A 20,869-nucleotide genomic window follows, 5' to 3' on the forward strand; every position below is an offset into this window, starting at 1 on the left:
CTTTTTTGTTAATATTTATGTGTCTAACTTATTGGTTGTAACACTAATATCTTGTCTGGTTATCACCTCGTAATAAACACTTTCGTATGAAATTACACGTTGTCGTGCTGTGACAACGTTATATTTCATTGCCTAGTCAACGAGCTAATTCGAACTTTTCATCGCAGGCCACAAATCTCGTTTGTAACAAAAACACGAATTCCAGTTTGAGGACTGTACAAACGATTGAACAAAGGTAATTTTAATATTTGCAAAACGATACGATCTGAACATTACTTTCGAGCGACGGAGACGGAATTAGGTTTCTTAGGCAAAGATTGAAAGGGAAGATTGCCATCTATGTCGAAAGTTTGGTCTTGGGAATGAAGTTCGAATTAGGTTCCAGGGTAGGGGATAACTAGACTTTCAAGGGACGGTTGTACTTAAGTACAAGAGCAGCTTTTGTCGGCGGACAGACAATGCTGGCCGCCCTTATATCAGCCCTTCGCTCGTCTCGACACCCTCCGTGCATCATGGTCAAGTTGTCTCTCTTGATAGTATTCTCATCCTTCCGCTACTACCTGAGGGGCTTTTACCTCCCGTACAAGCCCCTTTAAGGGAAACTCCCTTAAAGGTCTCTCCTCGCGTGTAGTGTAGTATGTAAACCGTGCGTGAGCGTAATCTTGTCCCCCTGCCCTTATTGCAATGTAAAAGGGATTTATACCAGGCGCGTTACGTTGCATGCGTATGTATATACGTTACAATGCCGCTGTATAACTTACGTAATAAAATCATTTAAAGCGTAACCTTTAGCAACCTTTCACCGTGGTGGAGGTGCTTTTTTTTCCCCCTCGAAAATAACATCGCCGTGATGAAGTGACTGCGAGATGGCGGACGATTATTGGACACAACTTACAACGATTAATTAATCCTGGTACCCGCGCTGCAACGAGCAAAACGGGAAATAGGATATACTCCTTGCCGCAGACGTTATTAAACCCGAGAAGCAATATAGAGTGCCTAGTGGAATAATAACGACGGTAATGACTGTACGGTGACATCACAAGTACCACAATCGACCTCCATTCGCCGTCGAAGAATCTTGACTGTAATTAAGGGAAGTGTAATTGAGTGCCAGGTTTTATCGGGAAACAAAAACTTGGAGTTTCATCGGAAAAATATCTGTCAGGATAACAGAGACAAGAAAACCGTAAAAACTGTTTCCTTTAGTCGAGATCTCTGTCGATCGATGTTGCGACTTATAAAACTTTGTTTTTCCTCAAAGTCTCGTAACTCCGAAAACTCAAAATAATAATAACAGGAATATTATAATGTAATTATAACATATATATATATATATATAATCTAAAAACCGGATATTGGAATTTTGACTTTGCCAGCTATTGTTGCTGCTGCAATAGTTTTATATTTAAAAAAACTTGGTTATATTTTATTCTGTATTATTTAAATCAAGTAAAATGTACACAAAATACATTCGCTAACATTTACATAACTGCATAGCAGACTGCGCAAAAACAGTGATAGTACGAAAACAATAATAGTTCTGCCCGAGTGTGTTATTTTCTTTTCTCCAGTAAAAAGCATAAAAGCCAATGATCTAATAATAACATCTGACGGTGCAGTAACTGTTGATACAGATAATAGGGAGAATTGGAAAGAAAACACGAAGGAAATTAAAGAAAATAAGCGTAACAAGTAATAAGACAGAGAAAAGTGTCAAATTTTATTGTATTGATGTTTCAATTTGTCACTATACGATATAATATATTCTCGACTGCGTTTGGTTCTCACGCTAGAAATCAATCTCCATATTTTCGACCTTGTAACTCCCCCGGAAATAATCAATCTACGAAAATGCAATTAGTGCATAATATCTCGTGAGAAACGCCGATAATTGCGTCGAGAAATTTTTACTTCCAATTTCTTATGACCCTCAAACCAAAAGAAAAATGACTTTTTCCACAATAGCAATAATATAACGTTTAAATGGCTTTTTTTTCGAAAAACTCTTCTTGCCCGACGCTCGATCTTGCTCGCTTTCAAGGCAGCACAATGGAGTAAACAGGTAGAACATGGAAAAGCGTTTCGTGCACCTGCACGCGATGCAAGGACCAACTTCGCAATTTCTACGATGTTCTAGTTTCCTTCGAGGAAGGCGTCACTATCGCGCAAGCGCGGTCGTGGTACTTTTGGTTCGGCTGAAAGTTGCTGGAAAACTCATCAACCTCGTTCGTGGATTTTTCTACGGTCGGCCTCGTTCTTCAATGAACATCCAATGCGTGAATAACCTTCGAACTAGCGATCGCCGCGCGATGTGCGATACTCGATATTAGAGCGATCTCGCGCTTCCTCCATTTGACCTTTTTTGCCTCTCGCATTTCGCATCGCTGACTGAATGATTCGTTAAAAGTGAAATAGCTTATATTTTTCTTATTATGATTTTATTCATTTCCTATTTTTAATTATTATATCGCAATTTAGATAAACCAGGCACAAAAGTAATTTGACAAAAAAAATATATTTTTTTAAACATATGAAATAAAAATGGTTTTATAAGTAATCAAATTTCAATAATTGCATTAATTTTTTTTTCGAATAGATTTTCAGGTATTAATTCACTCGTTTTTAAATACATCAAGCAAAAAGCAACCCGATCGTTGATAATTTCTCGCTAGAAAGAACCTCTACCAGGTGCATTGAATTATGATTTATTGAAAATTGCAAATAAGAGTATTTATCTTTATGAGCCTGTGTCACGGTAGTATCGCACAATTTGCATCCGCGACTTGCATATAATTAATTGCTACATTGCTAGAATAACTGGTTAGATTCAACGAGTTGTACTAATGTATAATTTCCATTTAAAAGTCTCTCCATTATCTGTGTATATTAAGTAGAAGAAATGATAACATCGAGAGTTCAAAAAACTTGTGTGAGTTAAAACTTGTAAAATACGGATTAAAGAATAAAATATAATTAAAGGGTCGAAAAAAATGATTGTTAACAGACCATCTTAACTTTTTCGGAACTGAAGGAAAGCAACAAAAATGAATAGTTTAACAACTATCTCTAGAATATTTCTAGAGAACCAACTTTAAGAAGGTATCTATACCTTAAAAAATCTATGTCATTAAAAAATTATAAAATGTTGCAAGTAAAAGATATAAAATATTAACAAATGTTTTTTTAATAAAAATTTATAGAATGGTTTCTAGTTTTATTTGATATATTTTAATATCATATATTATATGGTAGTTTTTAATAATTTTTTAATTAAAATTTTTCAAAACAATAACTAATTGAAATTGAAGAACAAAATTTGAGTGCTTTATTTGTAAATCATTGTTTATTTATAATCGCATTCATAATTTAAGAATTATTTATATCTTGAAATACTTATTTAAAAAAAAATTAAATTGGACAAAGAGAAAAATTTTCATATTTTCTCCGGAATATTTTTTAGAATCAATAGTCGTATTGGCAAGGAATGTTAGTTGCACTTTAAAGAGTTAAAGTTCTGTCACAACCGTGGAGCCTCTGCCTTGGTTCTTCGTCTAAATATGTGACCTCGCCGAAACAAAAGTTACCTTTCGCTGTTCGAGAGCAAGAAGAGGGGCGAAGGAGGCAGGGGGCAATACGCTTACGAAGAGGGCCCCCAGGCTTTTCTTCAGGAACCGAACGTCAAACCGGTCGGACCGGTTTGACCCAAAAACTACCCGAACCGCTCCGCGACGGGGTAAAGTCCCGGATGGGGTTGAGAACGGGAGAAGGTTCATGGGAAACGCGGTTAACTGTCTCCGCCTCGTGGGGGCATCGTCCATCGTTTTCGTCTGAGAATCGTCAAAGCGATTAATTCCGTCTCACCTTCGGGCTCTCCTCGCCACATAGTGTTTCGTTTCATGAGCGTGAGTAGGGTCAGTTACGTTTGCGTATAAATGACGACATTAACGATATTGTACTCGATGATACAGCTATAGGCGAATTTATTTTTGGATCGGTCAAGAAAATCTGTTTCGATAATATATCGTCAGATTGAAATGAATTGGCGAAAGTGTTTCAGCATTTTTGTATGTACATAATTTTGCTCACGAAATCGTTAAACGACAAACTGATAGGTAGGATTAATTTTGATGAATGTCGAAACATCGTTGTTCATTTGATTCGCGTTCTCGCCAAGAAAAAGGCATCCCAATCGTCAATGATCGACGAGCATCGATTTGTGAGCATCGAGATTTGCGGCGGACCTTCGTCACAGGGCAATCACGCGTCTCGCAATCGTCAACCTTTGTCGTTGATCCGAGAGATCGGCAATAGAGAGGAACGATCGCGGGTCTGTTCACCTGCGCTTTATGGATTTCTAGCGCCTTTCAAACGAGTTGTGACATTGGTCGACTGGCCTTTCCTAAATACCAAACCGCCAATCATGCCACGTCGCATACTTAACTAGCCAATTGTACACACCTTCCGTTTACCAGTCGACGATCGAGCGGGCCGTAAGAGATTGGTTACACGATCTATTCGATATCACGTTTTGACACAGTGCTTGACAAATCTGTGTCGCCACGGCTCAAAAGATCTCATGTTATCTAAAAAAGCCTTTTTATTACGAAAGGCATTTATAGATTAAATGTCTCGTTAATTTTCAGATGCAGAGATACTGAATTCCTATATAGAACAATACGTAATTACTCACTTGCAAAAACTTTATGATTATTCAAACGAATTTCTGACTCTTTTGTTGTACGTTTATTTGTGCTGTGTCCCGATCATCATGCGCTCGCTACGTATATTTTAGTGTATAATATTTTTCATATAATATATAATACAATATTTTTATTATTTTATTTTATTTTTTAATTGTTTTATGTTTACTCTTTTATGTTTTTTCCTTCTTTTTGGGCCATACGAAAGCTAATTCAGATCCCGTCATCGTTCTCTCCTACTCTGTAATAAAGTTTTCAATTTTTCTCGCCTTCAAAACAAACACTATGCACCGGAGACAAATATCCGTGGTAGCCTGGAGCGTGTGGCAGAGTCGCGTAACGTAAGACAGGTAATTAATATCGGTCATTTCAATCGGCGTGAAAGGTGTAAGGACAAGTGCTCTGCGTTTCTGAGTTCTCACGCTACTAAAATACTTTTCAAGCAACCGTTGATACTTTCTCGTTGGAGAATACAAGTACGTTATCAAGAATAACAAACTTTTTATATTGCTAAAAGACCAACAAATGGGACTCGGGAATTAAACCGGTTCCCAACATTGTTAGAAGAAAATAGAATTTTCGAAGGTACACAGCATAACAAAATGTTATTTAAATATATACGAAACAATTCTCTAAAATTGCAAACATCTTCGAAATATTTTCTGAGAAATGTATCGCCTTTAAAATATTGGATACGTTTAAAAAATACGAGAAAATACTAACGTTTCATCAAACTGCTTAAGAGACACTTTTACCGAGAGAAGTGAGAAAGTGCTGAATTAATTAGTGAGAGAAGAAATATTGGAAGAAATATTGGTGTCGATCGTTCACCCTTTCTCTCAGCGTGTAAACACGTTGCAGTTTTGATACGAATCGCGAGTAAGCGGCAGTGAACGCTTTAATTCGTAATTGAGGGGAAGGGGGCAGGAAAGAAAGAGAGCGGAGAGTCTGGGGCACGTTCGATTTGTTGCAACCCGTGTCCTTGCACCGTGGCTCATTCATTGGCTGCGAGGCTTGCAGCGCGTGTGACACTGCAATCCGTCTTTCCCGACGATGAAGTTAATCCTATAAATACGCTCCCGCGTGTTTCCCACAAAAACACGCGTGATATTCTGTAATGCGATTAGCATTTTTGCCAAGTAGTCAACAATCTCTTTTTCCCGGGGATTTTTCCAGGAATTTCTACAACCGGGAATCTGTAACTCGATGAAGATAGTCGCTATTTACGATTTAGGACGTTATTTTATCCATTATTTTATCGCGTATATATTTGCTTCGATTTGCCCTGGTTCAATTTCCGTAGGATTAATCAATCCTACTGGCGTATATTTTCTGTGTGACCTTCTTTCGAGCGAATTATACTACTCCCAATTATCCTAAACTTTTTGTGCTCTACTTTTTTTGTAAATATTATAATGATGAAAATTATATATATAATGAGAATAATAATAAATTAAACATGAACCTAATCTTTAACATCGACAAGAAGATGAAAATGATATTTATTGTAATTTAACAGTTCTTAAAATAACCGATGGTAGAACAGTCGACGTGTTTCTAATTCTGTCATCTTTTCACACGGGAAAAGAATTTTTCTCAAAGATACTCTTGCTCAACCCGGAAGTCCCGAAATACCCGAAGATACCCTACAGCCATTTATGATGCCGTTTACGAGCAGCTTTGAAGAATATCTGTTCTAGAGAGACGGCATTTCGACATTGTGTTTCAAAAGCCCACACGATCTGTTTTTCTCGCAAAGTCGGTCAACGCATCGCGCGAAATTTGGCGCCGAGCCTAGACCCAGTCTTACGCAATTTACCACCACGTAAATTCAAGGTCCCCACATATCGCATCCTTCCGTCTGCCCGCATTGCCTTTGCGTTAATTACAAATTATCCAAGGCTACTGTCGCGAAGCTACGCGATCAGGATGACTAATTTAACGAACAATTCGGCAAGTATGCATCTCCACCAAAGTTAAAAAATTTGAAATCTATATTTTGCTTAATAATTGCAAATATTCCCTCTGGTGTTTCATAAAGGTGTTTCCACGGAAGTCATACAGCATATTTTTTTACGCAATTGTCGACAATCTTTTTTTTTTCATAATATTACAAGCGTCCCCATTACATGTCTTGGCATTTAAACTCTGAATTCACATCTTAAATTTGTAAATTGTGTAATCGAGCGAAGAACGAAGTTCTGCTAATTTGTCCAGCTCCTTCGATCCGTGTTAAATAAAACTGTAATTAAGTTTCACAAAAGAACATATGCTCAATCCATTACACTCACTCTTACACAACATCGGGGCTGTCGTGCCGATCGCGATTGTTGCATACTTTTTTTTTTATAATCCGACGTAAGAGCGATTTTGTCGGCGAGGAAAAGAAAACGGAACACACGCAGCCGGCTGGATACGTGCATTGGCTGGATTTTTCACGCGAAAGAAACGTTTTCGCGAGGCTTTTTACGGAGGTGTAGCGACGGATTTTGCAAGCGCGCGCGGAGACTCGCCGACTTACTTGGCGTCGCCAAGATAATGTAGGCACGCTCTCTCACACGCCGGCATATCGCGTTGAGTAACGTCAAATCGTGTTAACGACACAAGGACACGCGTACGTCTCAGCGGTTGTGTGTGCCGCGAGAATCACGGACTTTCCATTAAACGGATACGCACCCGTTCTTCGCGTAAGCGCGGTTTCCCGACCGATCGACGGGATTGGTGTTATTCTCAGATTAACTGATTGACGATTTATAGCTCTTTGTCAAAGAGAATAAGAGAGATCAGAAAGGCGAAAAAAAAATGAGGTATTTTATTTAATACGTATAAGTACAAAATTGTTTTGTAATATATAAATGAGAAACTTTCTAATTTTATATTCATGTGAAATTCCACGAAAATCACGCGCGACATTCTTTATCACGAACATATTACATGTGCTAACAATGTCACAGAATCGTTGCACGTACTTGTGCATATTTAATCCCAAGGTTAAACGCTTTCAGTTGAAAAAGACAAAGAACATCCGATTAAAAATATAATCGCTTTGTACGCTGCACATCTCGCGCTATCGAGTTTCTACGAAACAAAAATCGCGCGACGAGACAAATAAATTAGCGCGTATTAAGCTTTTAACGGAGTTTTAATACGACATTACGACAGAGTTTACGTCGCACGTGCGCAAATTTAATCGCGGGATCGTCTTCAGACCCATGTATGGAGGAGGGGAGAAAAAAGAAACGCATAATAGCCGGCAGTTAGAATGTATGTACCTGCGTCCATTCGCGTTAACGACGCAAGGACAGGCGTAACGTCTCGCACGTTTCTAAATCGCCGGCAATCATGGACTTTCGATCACGGACGCCACGACAGGACGGAAACGTCAGTACCGTCTCACGACTCCAAACAAATCGGCAACCATAATTTTGCGCTGTAATTTTGTAAAAAAATTCAATTTAAAAAAAATTGGTGTTAATCAATTTAGTTAATTAAAATACATTCCTAATTAATTAATGAAATACTTTAATTAATTTACTAAATTAATTAAATATCTTAATAATAAATTAAAATACTTGAATAAACAGAAATCAATTTTCCTAATTCATCCGACTGATTAAGTTCTTCTGATAAATTGAACGAATGTACATTTAAAATAAGGGAGAAAATGTGTGGAGCAGATTGCATGCAGCAGAGGATTTCAGTTCGGGGGAGTCGATACATCTCCAAAGTCGCGATAGCTCAATTAGACCTTTAACATCGTAGGACCTCGCGCGATCGGTTTCCCCTTTCGTCGGCGAATCAATAGCATCGCGCGGCGATTTCTCACGGCGCTCACGGTGCCCACGCACGAAATGTGCGAGCGTAACCGAGCTGAATGTAATTGCGGGCCGTCACGGGCCATTAAAGTTAGAAAACTGGCGCTAGATCGGTCGCTAACAAATCGCCGCGCTACGCCACGCCAATCCAGCTCGACGACCTACCTAGCGATTGTTACTAACGTGTCGCCACCGAATCGATTTGCGTTCACGGGCCGTCGAGCAAGTCTCACAGTTTGTCTCAATTCCGCGCGCGAAATTCCACACGGACGTATTATGCGTCGCGGGAACGTGCGCGCGACACCGAACACGTTCTTTCGCTTCAAGTGCGTTCAAAAAAATGCGCTACTTATCGTTAAATCTTTGATCTCACGACAAGAATTAAATACCGCACGAATGTTGAATTCTCAAGTAATATGATTTTAATTCTTTTCTTCAATTCACACGACTCGTGACGTTATATAAAAAAAAAATTCTTATTGAAAAAATTTTATTCTAATCAAGAGACGCAATAACGTCTCCGCCAAGTATATATTTTTTTAGTTACATCGTGAAGGAGAATTTATAATTTTATTTTATTATATTACTTTTATATTAAATAGTACCAAGATCTCTTTTTCTTACTGCGATTTGATAGACATTCTCATTAGGATTACTTGAACAGCCGAGGGAAGGTTAAGGAAACTTAAGTTTGCGCAAAGTAACGTGCCTCTCCAAGGACACAGCGAGCCGAGCTCTCGTCACCGATCGTTACAAACGACCGGTCGATTTTAATTTTAGAAGTGCGTAACATCGAGGATGCGTGTTTACCGTCGTCGTCGCCGCCGTGGTGGTTTCCTTTCACCTGACGAAAAAGTATCCAGTAATGGGAAAGAGGATAAATGCAGTCGTCCTCGAGTAAATTCATCGGCGACAGACGTTCTTATTATTAGGATCATTATTATTATTATTATTCCTCGCGAGATTTGCAGGCTATCGAACCCACGTCCTTAACCTTTAACGCTCGCCCGGAATAACTCTCGGCCGATGTTTGTTTCCAGATTGTCTAGACGAGACGAAGCGGCGAATCGCACACCGTCGCGATGCGCGTTGCATTAACTTTTTCCTCGTCGCATTATCCCGTCGCGTCGCGGACTGACGCGAGGAAACATCTCTATTTGAGACCCTGGCGTAGAACGATGGCGCGCTGGCACCTTCCTTCAAATTATCATCAAATATTATAGAATCACACGTCATATCTATAGATAAAATATAAATATTTAAATCCGATTTCGTTTACGGCTATATCGAAATTGACATGAAATTCTAGAATTCCTTACCGATATCTAATGAAATTACTTTTTATATAAAATTTTCTTGTTACTCGAAAAATCGTAGAAGTTACACGTCGAGTAATCAGTTTACTCTCGCGCTTGCAATACTGAGACAGGTATCGAGTTGAAAGGAATCTTTTGAATAAATATGTGTGTTTAGTTCATTCGAAAACTATAAATAAATATTTCTCGAGGACCATACCATTACCATACACGTATCGGTGAGTGCTTTCCGATCTCACCGTCGTGTCCGACCGTCCGTTCGCCGACATTTACAGCTGTTTCAAAATCCGCGCAATTCACTTTGCATAGCGGGCTCGAGTGTTTTGTTTTTTTATCGCGACAAGAGAGCCTGGAAATCGTGATTATGACAAAAGGTCAAAATGCAACCGTTGGTACAGTACATAAATAAGCGACGGGACGTTTGGGAAATTATTAAATTATTACGGTAGTCATAATAACACGTTTTTTCCTTAAATAAGTATTCGCAAACACTTTACTTGAATGTATTTATTTAAGACTAACGTAAGAGACTTGGTATTGATTCTTGATAATTTGCAGCAAAATTAGCCTTAATTTAAGTGATGCAAAATATGTAAAGATAATTTCATATATAAACGCACACGCGTAAATATTTTTCATAACTTTTTAAATTTTCGAACTTTTTTCATCTTATAAATATAAATTTGCAAATTTCAAATTCATCTTAATTTGCAATTTGCAATTTGTAATTTATATTAATAACGTTGCGAAATAAATATTGATGAAGGAACAACGTGTGACATGTACTTCTCGCTGATATTGCACACGGCGATCGGAATTAATTTATCGTAAAATAAGTGCTGCTATTTCTCCAGAATGGCAAAGTAATTCTTACGTAGTCGCATCGTGAAAATAAATTTGCTCGCGCCTCTCGTAATTCATCTCCAGCATTCGAGATAATTGGATGCATAGAATCTAATTTGCATAGCGGAACATTCGTTTTTATCGCGCCGAGGGCGAGAGGCAATCAAAAAAGGTCGCATTATTATCGTAGAATCGTACGCTAAGTAAAGAATGGCTAAAAGCTTCGGGGTTTGCTGTCGTGCCCTCTTTCCTTTCGTTGAAAAATGAGACCTGTTTTCCCGTTGCTGCCCGTCCTACTCTAGCGCGAGATCGCGCCCAGAGCTCATTCCCTTTCCTTCCCTCGCTGTCGTTCAGATGCAAAAGTTTCGCAAGTACAAAAGGGCGCAGGAATAAAAAGTGCACGGGTAAAAGGACGACGGGATGATCCTCTCGTAGCTGCTCGAGACACAACGTCGGGGCCTGTGTGCGCCGAGTGCACGACTGGCCATGCTTTTAATATTGCTTCATTTCAATGGCGCTTACCATCACAATGCGGCACAAACCTCTCACTTTAGTCTCCGATCCCACTTTAATCTCCGAATATCCCAAGTTGGCGTCTTATTAAGTATCCCGCCATTGTATCGCGATTATCTCGTGCACCGCGCTTTATCGTATTGTTTGAATTTTCGTATTTTAACGTCGCTGTCATCGCGACGTAATTAGAACAATGGTCCATTACGCGTTTATTAGTGACACAGCGAGATCAAAACTTTGAGAATTTGATCTATTTTCATGTAGCTCGTGTATTACTGTAAGGAATATCGGTATGCGCCGAGCATTTTAACCTTGCATTAGGTAATAACTAAGCTGATAGCACTGAGAATTTTTTGCAAAAATTCCTCTATATACAGGGTGTTCCGAAATTCGCGAATCAAAATATCATAGAAGAAAGTCTTCGAGAAATTAAGTAAAAAAGTTATTTGTAAATTTTCAATTTAAGCAGTAGTTATTGAGATATGAAAGTTTAAATTTAGCCAATTATATAGATTAGTACTCGCGTGAAGTTCGCGACCACTAACTACGATGCGCTCACGGACATGTTTCCGTTTAATCGTAATCTATAATTGGCTAAATTTAAACTCTTATATCTCAATAACTACTGCTTAAATTGAAAATTTACAAATAACTTTTTTACTTAATTTTTCGAAGACTTTCTTGCTATGATATTTTGATTCGCGAATTTCGGGACATCCTGTATATATCTCTTCTCTTTAGAGTCGTTTCCAAAGCTGGCTGCATTTAGGTGAATTTTCATATCTCATCACGTCATCTCATATACCTCAGGCGCGCAGCGCAATCCTTTGCGCGGATGACTCACGAGCTCCGTACGGCGCCGTCCCTCCTGCGAATAAACATTGCACTCGTGCGGATGCATACGAATTGCATCGCGCAAATCCAAAGCCGCGTCGCTTAAATGCGCCGACGAGAAGGCGGAAATGTATATATAGCGAAGATTGCCTCTACGATAATATCGAGACACGAATAACGAAATTAATGGTGAAAGAGAATTTACGTAATATAGCGGCTGCGTCCTCGCGGGGATTCTTTAACTTACGATGCGACATGTGTGATACGTTATCATACGAAAAATCTGTTGCTAATCGGATATGCTGTTGCGAGATAGAGATTAAGGTGTAATAATAATAAAAGTTGCATGTCTGTGGAAGAGAAATCAGATAAATAACCTGACTTATAAATCGAAGTTAAAATTCAATATTTTCCTTTTAATAACATAAGTTTCTTATTTTCTGATTACAGGTAAGCAAGTTGGCATCTATATCCAATTGTGTTCATGTCAACGCTTAGGTACACAAGACTAAGGTTTCATCAATAAATTTAATGAGCTAGTATCAAGGTATGCCTTATTTGAACATTGATTTATTTCTAATCTGCCTACTCCCTTCCTGCCCTTTTCATCTCTCTCTCTTATTCGAGATGTTTTAGTTTAACTTAATTAAAAATTGCAAGTTTCATTAAAATGTTAAATTCGAGATAAAAAAATATATTTGCCGCTAGCAGATTACACATGTTGTCGGAGATTGAATTTGAAGAGAGGAGGAAGGGAAACATTACTTAAATGTTCCTTTGCAAAACGCTTGAATTCGCGATAAAGTTAAGCCGTTCATATTTCTGGGGTGAAATGTTTTTAGTTAATTCAGCGGAATGATTTCTTTGAAGTATCAAGAATTAGAATTACACTACTGATAATAAGAAAAAATTGTTGATAAACTTTATTTTGGAAGCAAGGTACTAATCTCGCAATCGGATGCGCGACGCGAATCTCGCGCGCAGAGCTCCACGGGATAGAAAGCGCTCGACCTAATCGGCGTGTCGCATCGCGTCTTGCATCTCATCGCGTCAGATGATATCGTCAGCTCTGGGCTCTTGTGACGAGCGAGCGGGTGGAAACACAGCCCGCGCCGCGTGGTGGCCTCGCGGCTCCTTGACACGATAGCACCGCTACCACCACGATACGCCGCCCACGATATTAGCGAGCGGAGTGTCGAGCGCACTTCTCTCCCGCAGGAGGTCAAGAACAAAAAGAGAAAGATCCTACGTGCAATCTCCCGTCATCCCGCCCTATACGACGGGCGTCTCTAGCGACGCCTAGAGCCGTCTCTTCGCCTAGAATCGCGGCCACGGGGGACGATCGATCGATAGACGACGAGCACCGCGCCGAATCCTCACTCGCGAAAAACGCGAGTCTCCCCCCCCCCCTCCCCGACGAAATGAATGAGGAGACGTCGCCGCGCAGTTATAAATTGCAAAGCGCCGCGCCGCCGCGCCAACAATAAGCCACGTGCTGATGCACGCGCGCCTCCGGTCACCTCCTTTTCGCGTGCGCGCCGCGAGATAAACCAGCTGATTCAATATTGCAACACTTCCTAATAATTCAGGATTCAATTTATCGAGGAGCTGCGAGATCAAAGCGCCCGCACGTAGTAACTTTCATTGAATTAGCTTTGGAAATGTCACGATTAATTATTTTAATCCACGAGCGTTTTGACGAGCGTTAAGAAACGAGCGTTTAATTTAAATATATAATAAATATTTATAATTTTAGATTATAAAGTTTCAGCTAATTGGAAATTCTGTTTAAGCGAGTTTTCTGGAATTGCAGGATCTGCGTTATATTCGCATTTAATGCACCAAACTAATCCTAATATCTGTTTTCATCTAATTAAATTTACGATGAATTTGATACATGTTACTATTCGAAAGTGGAGATATCGTGGTATTTAAATTCTAAAACCGGTTTATCCGCAGCCTGAAAATTTTTTTGAAAAATTATGAAGGTACGAAGATGAGCTAATCCTACAGCTATTTCTCTTTAAATTCACAATGAAATATACGTTACTTTTCGAAAGTGGAGATATCATGGTATTCTAATTTCAAAATCGGTTTACCCGTAGATTCGCAAAAAATTATACGGTGATTGATACAGGTACAAAGATGAAGCCAAACGGCTCGTTGATCATGAACGGCTGGTCCCCCCGGTCTCCACACGAATAGAAACGCCGAAGGTGTGTGCGCGTTAATGTAACCGGCGATACAAAAATATCATCTCTCATCTCCGGCTGTGAATATACCTAGACGAATTCACTTTATGATCGCTCCGTCGTCCGATGTTTTCATCTGGCTTAAGCGAGAGCCAACACTTATCCCACTCCGTCGAGCGACGAGCGAGACTCGTTTTCGATGATATGAAACTAATAATTACGTGATTAACCGACTGTGTTATAAAATCCAAATAAGAAATACCGCGTCGCCGCGGTTATCACGCGGCGTAATCATACGTATTATTGTCACCTGTCGCGAAGCGCTCGGCGAGTCTCTTAATTATCTTTTCGCGGTAATTGGATAGTAGGCGGCCTCAGGGGGGTATTCGTAAACACTCCGTATTGCAAGTCACTTTTGCCTGTCGTATACAATAGGGAGTTAAGTCCGGCGGAATGAGCGTGCGAAAAAAAAAAGAAAAATATATTCTTGCAGTGCGCAGGATGCGCGCTCGGCTTTCATCGATAAGCACGCGGAACGACGCGTTCCCGCTCAAAGAGCACACCCGGTAGAACGATCGGTGCGTGCTTCCGCGGTATGACCGTGCGCAGACCGCGTATATCCTCGATCCATTATTAATTTCAGAGTGACGCACTCAAGGTGCACGTGCACCCGTCCACGTGTAGGTGTTAGTCGGCTAGCGAGCAATACGATATCGCGCGATACACCGGGCAACCTCGTGCGAAACCTCGGGCGAACGGCGTGGGATGAGCTTAACAAATGATTGATAAAGCAGGATCGTGGCCTCGGGCCGTCTTAAAGCAGCTCGACCGCTTAGGTAAGCAATATCACCATGCACCTATCGCGAAACCTCTCGACAACGATCCTCCCGAAACTCGGGCACTAGGGAGGTCGACGATAAGTCTATTCTTTCCGGGAAATTGAATTTCAGAATGAAGTGGGTTTTTAAGAAGTAGCGGCGATAAAGCTTCGCAATATGCGTGCGGTTATAGCTTATTTTGTCCAGCCCAGCGCGGCAATACAATTACGGGGCTGTAGAGATAATAAATTTATGGCATAATAAATCGTCCATTAATTCCATGTTATTCAGTCATTTCTAATAATTGCAAACAGATCGATTACTCGTCCATTAACCCAATCAACGGATTCCTGCTTAATTAAACAGGAATCCAGAACAGAAAATGTAGGGAAAGAGGCATTACCAATAACGTCCCCGACATAGAGATCCGTTTCGCCCCACGGATTAAACGTTCCGATTCGGTAATGACCAAGTGGTTGACGCGCCGCAAATTGTCATCAAAGTTAAATCAAAATAAAATTAAAAAAAAGAATATTCGTTTATTTCATGCGTAACCGTTCGCGTGTTTCGACCGATTTCTCGCTGATCAAAAAAAAAAAATGTTCGTTTATTTCATGCGTAACCGTTTCGCATATTTTTTTTAACCGATTCCACATTAATAAAAGAAGAATGTCCGTCTATTTCATGCGTAACTGTTTCGCATATTTTGACCGATTCCACGTTAATAAAACAGAACGTTCGTTTATCTCATGCGTCACCGTTTCGCGTGTTTTTAACCGATCCCGCATGTCCGACCACTTGCTAAAGACTTATTCTTCGCCACATATCAATTCGTGCGTAATAATCGATCGCCCCTACGATCTCGGCGCGTCGAGAGGAAAATTTCGCTGCATGCGAGATCATTACTAAACGTCACGCTCAATACGCCGCGAATGTCTACCGTGCATCGTAATTGCAATTACGATTAGCACAATTTTCATCGTTCCCCCCTTCCCCCCTCCCCCTCCTCCTCACCTCTTCGTCAAGCTGTCGGTGCCTACTTGAGAGAGCGATCGTCTCCGCGTCGATCAAATTATTATCACGCTCGAGGAGTATCGACTTCATCGATCGCTCGAAATATTCTCGTCCTTCGCCTCGTAATGACCGACAGGAAGTGCACTTTGGATCTTTATCGGCGCCATAAACGTTCCGTATATAATAGATATAATTCAGCCCGGCATCTGATTACACGATCTGCTGACTCTTCTCGTCCAATGAACCTCCTCCGAGGTCGCCGACAACGTCGCGCGGCTTCCTTTTTCGTTGCCTCGATCATGTGTTTTCAATTGGTCCGTCCCTCGGTCTCTTCTTCTTGTTTCTTCGCGGAATCGCATCTCGTTCGCGATCGCGGCAGCGAGACGCGTCGCGAGAAAACCGGGTCGACGAACCACGAAAGTCCTGGCGAAAATGATCCCGCCACGGCTACGCCAATTTTATCCTTCCGCCAGCTGCGAACCTGCGCGCGCTTTTTTTCCTTCTCCTCGTTTATTTCTCGTTAGGTCCGATTTCTCACGAACGGCGGAATGAATCCGAGAAGAGAGAAGCGCCATGCAGCGCGCGATCGAAATATCTCCGACCGTCAGGACCGAGGATCATTAGCGGGTAATAAAATCCACGAGGTGCTGTGCACGAATGCGTGTCCGAAGCGTCGGTTTCTTCTCAATCGCGTGATATTGCGTGATGATTTTTCGGTGCTTGGCACAAAACACGAATCAAACAAGCTGTAGTAACGCAACAGCGATTTTTCGTGTATCATCTTCTTAGATCACGAAAAATATCAACGATATCAGCTGCTCCGGTTTGTCTTCGAGATTATTACATGAAGTGAAAAGTAAAAGCACTAGTCTTCTATTACTTTTTATGTACTTTGTATTCAAGAACTATAAGTAATACATATTGCAATGAATTGAAGTGAAAAAAATATAACTTGTTTTCCGTGAACATAATTAAACAATGACGTAACGTAAATGAGAGACAGGGAAGTATTGCATTATTTCAAGCTGTTAAATTATTTAACAGCTTTTAAATTGTCTTGTAATATTCGCGTTTTAAATTAACATAGTTGTATATATGTAGCTTTTGAATTAATGGAATTTCCTTTAAGCTCGCGCAATATATAAGGTCCGTTAGAAGTCGATGTTAAGTACAAATGACAAAATGGGATAAAGGAGTTAACTGTCAACGCATTAAATCTGTCCTTTCTATCAAACCCCGAGGCTCATGGATGCGATCCTTTCCCCTCGCGGATTTAAAAGCTTACCGCTTTTCCATATGTCATCGACGTTTGCATCACTTTTCCAAGCCTGGCCAATAACAAAAACTAACGAAACAGTAAACATTTCATATTGTAGTGAGAAATGTTTACAATAATTGTAATTTAACGTATATAAAAAATTAAGAAACAGTATTGATTTAAATTAAATTGTATTGTCATTAATATAGAATGATTTATTTAATAAAATATAAACTACATGATATGAAAAATTAAAAAGTATTAAACGTTATATCAAACACTATTATTGATACACCCTCCAGTTTTTTATTTTAGCTAATCATACTCAAGTAGTAAAAAAAGCTGTCGAAAAAAACAGATTTCTTATTTTATTTCTGTTATCTTTACACTTAATTTTATTGACATCTCACTGCATCGTGATGTGATTTCACAAATAATGCTCACAAATAACTTTATTTATCAATGTTATTAGTAATAATTTGTGGATGACAGTTAAACGTAGAGAGACATTGTATTGCTCGGTAACAGCCGCGGAATGCGAGTAATGAAAGCAAGGTTGATCCCAAGGAGATCGCAAATGATAATTCCCAATCGATTATATGCGTGCGTTCCAGTTTTCTCTAGCTCGCAAATTTTTCGACATTTCTTTCTGCCACGCAGCCGGTCGAGTGAAAGTCCCTGTATGCACAACATTTTTCGCATGCCAGATCTAAATCCTGTTCACAGACAATTCAAGTTTTCGTGATATCTCCCTATATCAGTTGGTCACTGTAAATACTCGAATCAGGCTGTCTTAGAATTTAATAATTAATTAAAATCAATTTATCATATCAATTTCTTAAAAGAAGTTCAGTTGTCAGGGCTTGTCACTTGTATAATAAAATATGATATTATTATTTAATGCCATGTCATGCTTATGCATATAATTTTCTAGAAACTTAATTAATTATTAATTCTTACTTTTTGTGAATAAGCGATTACATCTTTACGCGTCACCATACAAATGATGGGATGATTTAACGCGATATAGCGTAAGCTTACATATAGCCACAGGTTTACGCTGCGGTTGCAATTAACATTACGATGGATGATAATTTAGCCAGAGGTCAGGAGCGAGGATCAGAAATATTATATCATAGAAAAACGGTAAAGTTTATTAGTCAATTTAGCAGAGGGGGCCTTAACGGTCACGCGGAACAAAAAGACGAAGGCGAGGTGCGCGGAGATAAGAGCGCGATATTGAACTGGAGGAATCTTGAGGTCGCGGCTGGATGCGGACGCGTGTGATCTTTGACTCGCGACACCGTTGGCTCTTTCAGGGATCATTAATTTCGTGCGATTCGATTCCGACGGAGTCAGCCGTTTGTGCGGCCTCGCGTCGCGCCGCCGTAAAAAAGAAATCTAGCGATTGAGCCATCGATTCTTTCCCGATTTTTCGAATTCCACTTTTTGCTGATAATTATCGATTACCGTTCAGCCGAATTCCACGACAACGATCTTGTACATATGTACCGAGCATAAATCGACGTATAGAATATTAATGTATGCGAAGGCATGTCGTGGCCTAATCGCTGAACTCTGTATCCCAGAAAAAGAAACAAAGGGGTTTCGAAATAACAATCCTTTTACGATTTCTGTTATATGATTAGCGCAGTAACACACGATGTAAATTTAAAAAACTTAATTATAAGTATCATCGCGTAGTATCATCTTTTTTCCCCATTCCAATATTTTAAATGCAATCGACAGTATAATTATTATATATATTCTAAAATAGAGAGCTTCTCTCGACACGCTAATAAATTAAGCATTATTATATTTTTTTTCTTGTAAAAATCTATTTTCTTATTATCTAAATTAATAAAATAAAAATCATTTTATATATACATTTATACACATTTTTATAATTATAAATAAGAATCTCTCTTATATTAAATCGTCTAAAAGCGGAACATACGTTCCTGTTTCCTCCGTTCGTCGAAATAAATCTCGCGAATCGGACAGCGCCGAGGATTGAGAGCGAAGGCGTTGAGTTGTAAGACAAAATTGAGACTAGTCTCGCGTCAAAAGGAAAAGGAATTGCGAACCGGCCCGGTCCGATAGTCTGTTCGTGAATGCTCGCTCGTATACGCACAAATACGCGCGTAACGCGTTTCACGCCGGCACGACGAAGGAATCGCGCGCGCGCGCGCGCGTGTATACGTAATAACGGTACAAAACGCGGAAGCGATCGGCACGCGACTCGCCTTATCGCGGCGCGCGATCCGCAGTGTCCACGCGCGTTATACTCGCGAAAGGAACAACAAGCACCGCCCGACACATTCTCGCGCCGAACTTCGAACACGAGGCTTGCCGCCGATCTCGTTCCAATGAGAAATCGCACGCATACATGGCGATTACATATCGATCCTTTTTGATCGCGATCGACAACGTCACGTCGCTGTCGTGTAATAAAAATAGAAATTAATCTTCGACAAATCGAGCAGAAGGACATGATCGTGTAGATTTTGCGATATTTTGACAATGGTTCGGCGATATTTCAAACGCGTATCTCCATCTAGCCATATCTATCTGTGTATATACATATACATTAATCTCAGTTATCATTTATGAGCTCTTTAAGAATGTAGATCCCACGCACGCCCGTCCGGCTAGACGCAAGTTTCTATGTATTAATTTAGCGATCGTTGCACGCGACGCCTCGTATTTCATCGCGTCTCTTTATGATTTACGAGCGACTGACTTATGGAAAGGTAATGCGGGATGATCGTTATGGCTCGACTGTGCCTGTCAATCTCCTGTTCTTGGACTTCAGAACCTTTCTAATGAAACTAAGCCAGCTGTTTGCACCTTCGTTAAGATGCACCTACGTGGTTTTCCGTTCGTATTCTTAAACGCAATTTACTCACGGTAAACCTATCTCGCTGATAAATTACAATATATAAAAATTCCTGCTGAAAATGACTGGTGTCAGAGGTACCAATGAAAATATCTGATAGCATTGAAATTGTGATGGAGCAACGATTATTTCGTTTATTAGCATTTTTGGTAGTTCCATAAAGCTCACTCTGTAAATTTATTAATTTCTATCACTCCAAAAAAAAAAATACTGAGAAATCTTATAGCATTTATTTATTTTTTTTCGTATGCCCTCCTATACGTTAATTCCACGCTTTATCTAAATGTGACGTAAATGAATGATATCTGAAGAAATAATTTCCGACCGTTGATTAGCATTTTCTTTAGAAAGGTCTATTCTAGATTTATTAAATTTGTTATTATAATAAGCATGCTGTTAATCATTTATGTTAATTATTCTTTATTCAGTTTTTATAACGATCAGTATTTATAACGTTTCAGTATTTATAACGATCTTTTATATTATTCTCAAAATAATATTTATTGTTTTAAATTTATGGTATTTTTTGCTCTCTCTCTTTCTCTCTCTCTCTCTCTCTCTCTCTCTCTCTGCCTTTAAGCCGCGAGATTTCTTTGTTACAAGCGCAAATGTTTAATGCTTACACGGTTGCCCATAAGTTCTTTGTTTTTTAAATTTTTTCAGA

At 39.6% G+C, this 20,869-nt stretch overlaps 1 protein-coding gene across 1 annotated transcript in view; it reads left to right on the forward strand.

Annotated features, from left to right (window-relative positions):
• LOC105459888 (protein dead ringer-like) overlaps window positions 1-19,173 on the forward strand; it is a 54,808-nt gene extending 35,635 nt beyond the window's left edge. The window contains exon 2 of the mRNA XM_011706228.1: window positions 12,475-19,173. Within this exon, the coding sequence (XP_011704530.1) occupies window positions 12,475-12,478 (4 nt within the window). The 3' untranslated portion in view covers window positions 12,479-19,173. The remainder of the gene's footprint in view (window positions 1-12,474) is intronic.
• Window positions 19,174-20,869: the final 1,696 nt, after the last annotated feature.

This window comes from Wasmannia auropunctata, unplaced genomic scaffold (assembly GCF_000956235.1).
Source record: "Wasmannia auropunctata unplaced genomic scaffold, wasmannia.A_1.0 LD333495.1, whole genome shotgun sequence".
Taxonomy (NCBI): Eukaryota; Metazoa; Arthropoda; class Insecta; order Hymenoptera; family Formicidae; genus Wasmannia; species Wasmannia auropunctata.